Here is a 10374-nt window from a genome sequence, read left to right on the forward strand (position 1 = left end):
CTTAATAATTGTTTAAATATATATATATATATAATTGAATATTATTTATATTAATTACCTCAAATTAATTAATTAAATTTGTTTTTAAACAATCAAATTAATAATAAGTAATTTTCTAGAGTGTTTGCTTCTCCATATTGTCAATTAATTAATTAAATATTTTTTAATTATAATATGTATATTTTTAAATAAAACTAATTGTAAATAATATATATAATTATATATAATATATATATTTACATTTTAAAACATGAAAATATCAAGATGGCAGTTATTTCGTAAAATTTTTTTAAGTAAACATAAAAACGAATTCGTATCAAAAATTATTGCAGACTGTTTATTTTTATTTTTGAAATATCATAGAGTATTTAAATATTATCATAGATATCATAGGTTTAATCATTTTAATTAGCGTAAATTTAGGCAGTGATCAAAATGGCATCAGTAACAAAATTTTAAGTGTAATTTTTCAAAAACAAATACATATTATCAAAAAGATATTCTAGCAAAATGTCGGCAGCGGCAAGAATTGCTTTTGAAACTCAAACAGCCAGAGATTTTGTTTGGCCTTATGAAAAACCTTTGGCTGAAATGTAACTATTATTATTAATATTTATAATAATAATAATAATAATAATAATAATAATAATAATAATAATAATAATAATAAATTTTAGATGTTTACCGCATTCACATTTCACGCATTTATTTTATTAAATTAAATGTAATGAAATACATATTATTTTTTTTTAAATGTATCAATTATTTCGAATGGGGGGGGGGAAACAGGAGGACCATTTTTCGACAGTAAACAGGTCAAGGTCAAGGTCTTATTAATATTTTTAATAAAATAAAACCTCCCCGTCTTGTAACAATAATAATAATAATAATAAATAAATAAAAATTTTCAAAATGAGTGATTTTTAAAATTTAAATTCAATCATAATAATTATCATAATAATAATAATGATTTTTGATCGTTATTTTTAAAATTAGACAAATTCGAAAACAAAATTCAATAACAAATGTAAAAATGTAAATTAAATTTTGGCAATGTAAAAAACTTAATTATAAGGGGCTGAATTTATTCATAACAACACTACAATTAATTATATAAATAAATAATACGTATATAATAATATAAATATTAATCATTAAAAAATTACAATTCAATACGTTAATTAAACTTTTACTTTTGAATTTTTTTTTTTTTTTTTTTTGGATAATTTTATCTTATATTTTAAATTTTAAGTATAAAAGAAAATTAACCGAGTGGAAAATTTTTTTTTTGTATAATACCCGATTATTTGTTCAATAATAAATAGTTTTGTAAAATTACATTAACCAAAAAAAAATAAATAATGTGTAATTTTTTTTTTTTTTTTTTTTATATAAATAATTTACCATTATAAAAATTAATATAATTTTTCTGAGTAAAATTGTAAATATAATTTTCCGATTGTAATTTGTTGGAAAAAAAAAAAATTTTACTATTAAGGTCGAAGGCGAAGGAATATTCATAAATTTTCAATTTTATATGTTTATTAAACGCAATAATAATAATAATAATAGTTATGAAATTATTTGTTTGTAAAATAATTTATTTAATAATTGATTTGAAGGAATCCGATATTTTTTTAACCGTTACCGGACAATTCAGGTACGGATAATTATTTATATTGTTAACGATTAATAGTAACTGATGTTAATAATTAATAATAATTTAATAAACTTATTCATTACGTCACGATTGATTGAATGAATGTAATTTCTCACTTTTATTAGTACTTTATAGTTTTTAACGACTAAAACCATTATATGTAATACTTGTAAACATTGATAACGTGATTAATGATAATACTGTTTAAAATATTTATTTTTATAATGACCAACTAGCTACAGGACAAACATTCGAGCCCATATTAAAAGGGAATGGTTTGTCGACATGTTTTGTTTTATTTTTTACGAAATAAACGTAAGGGATTTTTAAAAAATCTTTTATCCCAAAAACTTTTTATTTAAAATTTTCATTACTACAATCTATTATCATTTTTTACTACATGACGATTATGGTCAGATCATCATTATTTACGTAAAAGAAGATCACGTCAAAACTTTTTTTTTCCATTAAAAATAAAATTAAATTTCTCGAAAATTTTATCCGAAGCGTCTAATAACTAAAACTAATTATAAAAGGGGTAGTGTGAGACCTTTTTTTTTTCAATATTATATTTATGGCAAACCCGTAATTTAATTGTAAATAAATGTTTTTTTCTTTTTTTTTTTTAAAAATAAATTGATTTTTTTTTTTTTTTTACCTTGTGAGATAAACAATGAAAGTCTTATAGAAAAAAAAAAAAATATTATTATATTTTTCGTAATATTTTCTCTTGACTAGTTATAATTATTTAAAAAAAAAAAAAAAATTAAGTTTTATAATTACAATAATTACATTATATATAGAAGAAAATTTAATTATCGCACACCATTTTCGCCATTTTGTAACTCCCATTTCCGGAGCTATAACGAATAAAACCTCTATCTTTTGCAATAATTTTTTTTTTTTTTTACGAAAATAAAAATGATAACTTTTACATCCTTTAATCATAACTTAATTCTTATAACTCATCGAGAAAAAATATACTAATAAAATCGTATATTTACAGACCTGAAGAACCACCAATAGAAACAAAAGATAAAAATTTTTTTTTGCCAAGAATACCTCCGGAAGATTGTGGTTGCTACTTTCATGCCTGCGAAGTTGGAAAATATGCAGAATTGGCAGAAAAAAGAGACTACATGGAAAGAACTATCGATCTTATAGAACAACAGGTTCAAAATTTATTTTATTTTATTTTTTCAATACAAAATTTACTACCTAACACAGAATTCTACAGTACAATAAAACATGCTAATATTTTTTTTTTTTTTTAAATTTTTAACATTCGCTCAAAAAATAAATATGGCAATCGGTTAAGATTTTTCAAAAATAATAATAAAAACTAAAATTTGTTAAATGTTTTTTTTTAATCGAATTATTTATTAAATTTCTATAGATGACAGCTATAACAAACGACATGCTGGATTCACCGTGTGGAGTTACCGATGAAGCAATGAAAACAATTTATGAAACGGATTTTTCTAGACGAGGTAATTAAATTATCATTTAATTCGAATGTGTGCAAGAGATTTTATTACTTTTAAATAAATTATTAATAAAAAATAAAGGAATTTTACATAATGGGTCAACCATTTTTTTTTTTTTTTAAACAAAATATTAGCAGGGTCAACAACTTCTTTGTAAAATGAAGCGGAAGATCTTGAAAAAAAAAAAAAAAAATCAATATCCAGTAGTGTTCATACACCTACTTATTTTTTATAGACATAAATTTATTTACGGGTATGATTCGGGTAAAAAAAAAAAAATCCCTTAAATTACTGATGAGTTCCGTGTTTATGTGGATTAACCTTATTGCTTTCTCTGACCATCGTCTACAAGGCTTAAATTTTGAAAATTTTATATGCAAGGTTAGGCAAATAAAAAAAATTTAATGTCCGATTTACTATTCAAATACCGTCAATTGCTTGTTAAATATAATTTTCAATTTCAATAACAAGCCACTCTTTCATATTTAAATCGTTTTCCCTTTTATTTGCATTTCGAATGGACATCAAAAGCACTTTAAAATTTTTTTTATTATTTTATAAACTGTCACAATATTTAATGATAATAACTTGTATTTTAAATTATTAAAAAAAATTTTTAAGAGTTAAATTAACTGAACATGATTACTAAATTCTTTTACTCCCTAATTTTTTTTTTTTTTCCGACGCGTTATTTACAGTAAATTTATTGGAAATTTTCCTTTTTTTTGGTGTCCACGAATCCTAAATTTTTAACTTACAATAAATTATCTGTTACATAACTATTTTTATTAATTACAGGATGGCCTTTTGCAACATATAGAAAACTAATAGCTGAAACAGATTGTCAATTATGTCCTCCACCTCAATATAAACAAGTACTGGGATTGAAAAACGGTTACAGAGATCCAACAAATTTCCGTTTGGTACCTCATGCCCTACCGGGTATCGATCCGGCAAAACCAATTACATTCAGTAAAAGTAATTGATATCAAATAATAATAATTAAATCAATCGCTCGTTTAAACCATTTTAAAAAAAAAATTTATTAATAAATAATTTAATTTTAGCACCAGAAAGTATTAATTACTATTGGAAAGTTTGGCCGACGCGTACAGAGTACGGGGATATGTATAGTAGACAAGGAAGAGCACTCACAATAGCCGCACAACAATTCTTAGAACCCTTGCCGAGTAGTCGTAGAAGACCGTAATTAAAATACAAAAATAGGTCTAGTAAACAAAAACTACAAATTGGCCGGAGGTTATTGTAAAAAAATTTTATTAAAAAAAATGTTTTAAAGTATCTCCACATGATTTTAAAATAAAGTTTCGAATATTTTTTTAAAAATTATTGTCAATCAATTTTGCAATCATTTATGACAGACAATATCTTATGGTTAAAAATTAAAAATAATAATAATAATAATAATAATAATAATAATAATAATAATAATAATAATAATAATAATAATAATAATAATCGAACCAAGAGGTCGTTAAATAAAAAATAAATTTCAATAGTAAGTAATTATTATTATTTTTTCCACCGATTCCTTTTGTATTGTGTTTTAAAAATAAATTATCAAAAAAAAAAATAAAATAATTGTTTTTTTTTCCCCCCCCCAAATAAAAACAAAAAATTTTTGCTCGAATAAACACAATGATAAATCTTTTTTTGTTTTTAAATTATTAAAGAAATAATATATTTAATTAAGATGATTAACACGAAACAATTTGATAACCTTTAAATTCCTTTAAAAAATTGTCAATTGACCATCACATATTCAAAGAACTCATCCAGAGGACAAAACTAATAATAATTCTTTTTGTGAATTATTTAAAAAACATTGACCTAGAACTCGGTATTAAAAAAAAAAAAAAAACGCTAAAATTTAAAATAGACAATTTCATGTGATGATGGAAAATGTTTTTTTTTTAAATTTTATGAAGAATTTGTTTCAATTTGATGATTTTTTTTGTTCTTATAATGCCCGAAATTAACTTTTTTTATAACTGATACCATTTGTATAAATTTAATAAATAAAAAGTTTATATATATAATTTTTTGTAACGAGAGTTAAATATTATTATTTACCTTATTCTTTTAAAATTCAGTTTCTCCTATCATCACCTTTCCATTATCACGAATTTGATCATCAGCCAAAAGATTTATGTTTGTAACCTTATAACAGAAAAAAAACAATAAAAGTATTAAACTAATGATGATAATTTGTTATTTAAAAATAAATAAATAAATAAATTTTGTTTAAACTATTATTTAAAACTAAATAAAATTTAATTATTTTTTAAATTTTCTACGAATTGAAATTTTTTTTATAATTTAATATAAATAATTTTACTTTTTTTTCTTATTATTATTATTGAATTTTATGATTAATATTTCAAGGTTTTTTTTTTTTTTACATAAATTTATATTATTATATTTTTTATACTTTAAATTTATTATTATTATGTGTTTTTTTATTATTGATTATTATTATTTTAAATTGTTTTGTAATTTTTTTTTTGTTTTGGGCTTTATAACTGGGTTTTTTTTTTATTAAAGTAAACATAAAATAATGTTATAAACAATAAAAATATATTGATGTGTATGTAATATAAACATAAAATAATATTGACATTTATCTTTATTAAAATTTAAAGTTTTTAATTTAATTTAAAACAAGAAAAAATTATCAGTTAAAATTTAATTATATTATCTCGTTATTATATTTAAACATACGTTATAATTAAATTTAATTTTAATAAGTTAAAAACTTTTAAATCAGGGTTTCCGTTGAGTTGTAGAAGATTAAAAAAAAATTAACAAAAGAAAAATATATATTCGATAAATTGATTTATTCAAAATAATGATATCGATCAATAGATTTTTTTTTTTTTTTTTTTAAATTTATAATGACTTATTAATTTGTAAAAATAAAATGACAGTTAAGTGGTTGTTTGTTACTTCTGCAAGGCAAGGTTAAAACAAAAATAACAACTACAGGTGAATGTTTAGTAAGAGCGATGAGGGCTTAATCATTATAATACGAATTTGACAAAATGATACCAAGAGATTTTAATGATTAAATAAAAAGTAAATATTAACAAGGCAAATGGAAAGGAAATAAAGTATAAATTTGAAACTGAGATAAAAAAAAATACGATATCCAGGGTCACCGAAAGCTTGGGAAGCTGTTAACATTACAATATTCTATAAAAATTTGTTGTGTTAGTTTTAATTTATAGTGTAATTGTAACTTTATTCAATATCTTATGACTTTTAAAATTAATTATAATCATTTTATTTTTCTGTAATAAAATAGTGTGATAACGACAAATAATAATTTCCAGTAAATATTATTTATTAACGATTGGGTTTTTTTTTTTTTTCAAATGAGATCGCCCTAAAAAAAATTATTGTTTACATACCAATTAAATTTTTATTAATAATTAATATTTAATATAACATATTTATTTCCATAATTAATTTGTTTTTTTTTTTTGTTTGTTTGTTAGCTTTATAAAAAATTAATTTTTTACGTTACGTATTATCTCTTATATTTTTTATGGAAAAATAATAAAAATTCTTAAGAAATCTCAACACACAACTAAAATATTTTAAAGGAAATCATGCATGACGACACAAATGTTTTGTAATTTATAAATTAAGTAGAAAATGCCAATGTCAAGATAAAGTAGGCGTTAACTAAATTAATGTAATTATAAATATTATTAAAAAAAAAAAATTAAATGGCATAATCGAATTTATGCTTAAAAAAAAAAAAATATTACACGCATTTTTTAGTATCTTTAAAAAAAAAAAAAAATTAATTTAATTTAATGTTTATCGAAAAACCAGTTTTGCTTTTTTTCGTAAATTGTAAACAATCGATTATTACGAAATAAAAATTTTGTCTCAAAAATTTAACATATATTCTATCAAAAAAAAAAAAATTTTGTAAATGTTTTATATCTGTGTATAATATATATATTCACAACTTTTTTTTTAAATCATTAAAGAAATAAATGATCTTCTAATTTGTATAAAAATAAAATAAAAAAGTATTATTATGTTTTTTAAAGTAATAAGTATAACATTTGTAAAAGTTGTACATAAAAAATTTATATAAATATATTTTAGACAAATAACTATTAAACAGTGTCCTTTTGGTAATAGCAAAACCTAACAGAGTATAACTTTTGTACTTGGTCTGTATTCTTCCTTCATTTTATTACATATGTAATTTCAATACAATTAAGCATCAATATACATATACTTTAAATATCTTGTTTCAACAAAAAGTAAACCATTCTTCTGATAGTTATTTAGAAATTGTTGATCAAAAATTATTATTTATTGATTTTGATATAATTCTTATAAGCAATTCAAACAATGTAAGTATAATCAGCACAAATAAAAATCTCAAATTCTTTCTTTCAACAGCATGATCTTGATAATTATTTTACATTTTAACAAAGTGTTACTGTAATTATTCATGTAAAGAATGTATTTTTTAAAAGAAAATTATTTTCTTAAAAATAATTTTGGTTAATATCTTTTTGGTAATTCATGGTAACACTTGAATTATGCATATAAATCCTACACATAATTTATAGTTATGAATAATGATTTCATTCTTACTTGTAAAAAGGCTGTAGTATGAAAAAAAATTATAATCCACTATCACTCACTAATAATTTCTTTCAAACACTTTAAAACACTTAAATTTACACTTTATTTAACTTTTTTTTATGGATTGCACAATTTTTAACTTCACTTCATTAAAATAAAAGGTATACGTTAAAAAAGGGAAATTTAAACACAAGGAAAATCGAAAGAAGAAGTTATAAATTTTGAAAAAAACGTTAAATTAGAATTAGATTTTAAAAAAAAGAACAAATTCAAGAGTTAAAATCAAAAGAAAAGTTTAATTAAATAGAAAAAAAAAGATTTTTTTACAAACACAAAAAAAATGGTGTACACGGTCGAAAATTTTTCGCGGTTGAATTTGTTTTATTGGCACCACTGTAAAAAACTTGGCGATTTTTTAGCAGTAGACGTTTGACATCACAAAAGTTGTTAAATTGTTATTACTTTTGTGTATTTTTTATTCTTACTTTGCTCTTTTTATAATTGTAATTTTTAAATTTGATTTTATTAATTTCAGCTGGTGGAACAATTTAGAAAATTTGAGAACTTTTTGTTTCTATTGGCTGTTTTTTAAAAGCCGTAATTTATTATTGTCTGGCATAAAAAATATATGTTATATTTTTCTTCAATGTTGAAATTTTTAAAAATCCTAGTATGACTGAAGTAGAAGAAGTGATCGTTAAAAAAAAAATCACTCCTTCATTAAGAGATCGTGTTTATTATGCTGCTAGAGATGGGATGGCTATAACTTTGTTTTCACTTTTGTATGAAAATAAGTCAGTAGCACAGGATTTGCTTGATGAAGTAAGTTGTACATTTTTCTTTTATAATATATGTTTTAGTATATATTCACATACTAAATTTTAAATTTTACTTTTACAGTAAATAAAATGTTTTTTATGAATAATGTTATGAAAGTCTAAAAGCTTTTGTAACTTTTTATCATATTTTTTAAAGAAAACTGATTTCTTAAATTTTAGCATTTCATTGATGACAACAATCAAAAATGTACACCTCTAATCATAGCTGCAAAAAACGGTCATGATAAAGTTGTAAAAACATTACTATCGAATTTTAATTTAAATGTAGAAAGAGAAGGCACTGTCAAATTTGATAAATTTGTAGTCGAAGGTGCGAGTGCACTTTGGGTTGCTGCAGGTGCTGGAAATTTAAATGTAGTTAAAGTACTAGTCAAACATGGAGCTAATGTAAATCATCCTACGAGAGCAAATTCGACACCCTTGAGAGCTGCTTGTTTTGTCGGAAGACTTGATATTGTAAAATATCTAATGAATCACAATGCTGACATTCATATTGGTAAGATATTGAATTATTCTCGAGTAATTATCATATACTAAAACTATTATAATTATGTTCAATTGGAATAAAAAATTCATTTGAATGTGTAACGATTTAAATTAACTGTAATTAAATTATCTACAGCATTTAAATTAAATTTACATAAAATTCTTTATCATTTGTAAATTGCATTAATTTTTAACAGTTTTGCTTCATACTTTTTTTTTTTAAACTATTTGGCAGCCTTCCTAATATTTTGAACTTAGCCATGTAATAACCCATTACTTAAGTAAAAATTTTGTTTACTCATCTTAAAATATTTCCTGTTGAATTGTCGTTCAACTCTCATAAACGAATGCACCAATCATTTAATAAAAATTTTTTTAAAAATTTATTTGAGGATCCATGATTTTCATAAAGTAATAGAAAAAATAATTGTGTCATCATCTTCACTTTATTAATTTTTTATTCGCTACAAAAAAAAAACTTTTAATCTCATTACCACAGCTTTTCCTTTTGCAAGTGTTTTTTTTTTTTTAATATTATTTTAATAAATGGATAGTAGGATCAGTGTCTTAATTGTATCACTTTAATTTATTTATTCACGTTTTACAAATTTTTTACAATGCTTATAATTTTTGTTTAATCCAAAACATTTTTAAAAATTTTTAATAAAAATTAAAATTGTGTTTTTTTTTTTTTTTTTTTTTTTAAAGAGGTCAGTGAGGAGCATTGAAGATATTTTAAGACAAGGAAATGAATTTTAAAAAAAAAATAATAATAATAAGGAAGAGTTTTTTTTTAAATCTTTCTTCGGAAAAAAATAAAATTTAAAAAATAAAAAAAAAAAAAAAAATAATAATAATATTAATGTTATCTCAAAATAATAATATTATCTTATTTTAGGCCAAAAATTTTGTAAAAAAAAGAATAAAAAAAAAAAAAATAATCGTAAAAAAACTGCGTATTTGGCATCATCTCCCGAATGTTATTGAAATAAAATTAGTGAGACGTTTTTTTTTACAATGCAAATACTTTTAAAGCCTTGATGAAAACATTTCACTCTTGCCAATATTTTATGGTTTTTTTTTATTATTTTTTTAAACTTAATGATTCATTTTAGTCAATTTAAATTTATTATATTTATATTTTAAAATCCTAAGTTTTAAAAAATTTTTTTACGCTTGATTTTTTTAATAGCAAAAAAAAAAAAAAAAAAATTATGTTCATGATTAATAATTAAATTTAAATTATAGCAATTTGAAATTATTTTTT

At 21.1% G+C, this 10374-nt stretch overlaps 2 protein-coding genes across 2 annotated transcripts in view; both read left to right on the forward strand.

Annotated features, from left to right (window-relative positions):
* Nucleotides 1-510: 510 nt before the first annotated feature.
* On the forward strand, nucleotides 511-4357 carry Phum_PHUM289610 (uncharacterized protein; the record flags this gene model as incomplete). Its single annotated transcript, XM_002426959.1, has 5 exons — nucleotides 511-593; nucleotides 2667-2832; nucleotides 3057-3150; nucleotides 3946-4125; nucleotides 4221-4357. 5 exons carry the CDS (start codon nucleotides 511-513, stop codon nucleotides 4355-4357), a joined length of 660 nt encoding a protein of 219 aa, XP_002427004.1.
* A 4097-nt stretch (nucleotides 4358-8454) lies between these two features.
* Phum_PHUM289620 (uncharacterized protein) overlaps nucleotides 8455-10374 on the forward strand; it is a gene marked incomplete at both ends in the record, with an annotated part of 3926 nt that continues 2006 nt past the window's right edge. The window contains 2 exons of the mRNA XM_002426960.1: nucleotides 8455-8604; nucleotides 8781-9117. Of these exons, the coding sequence (XP_002427005.1) occupies nucleotides 8455-8604; nucleotides 8781-9117 (487 nt within the window). The remainder of the gene's footprint in view (nucleotides 8605-8780; nucleotides 9118-10374) is intronic.

This window comes from Pediculus humanus, genomic scaffold (assembly GCF_000006295.1).
Source record: "Pediculus humanus corporis 1103172107670 genomic scaffold, whole genome shotgun sequence".
NCBI classification, from domain to species: Eukaryota; Metazoa; Arthropoda; class Insecta; order Psocodea; family Pediculidae; genus Pediculus; species Pediculus humanus.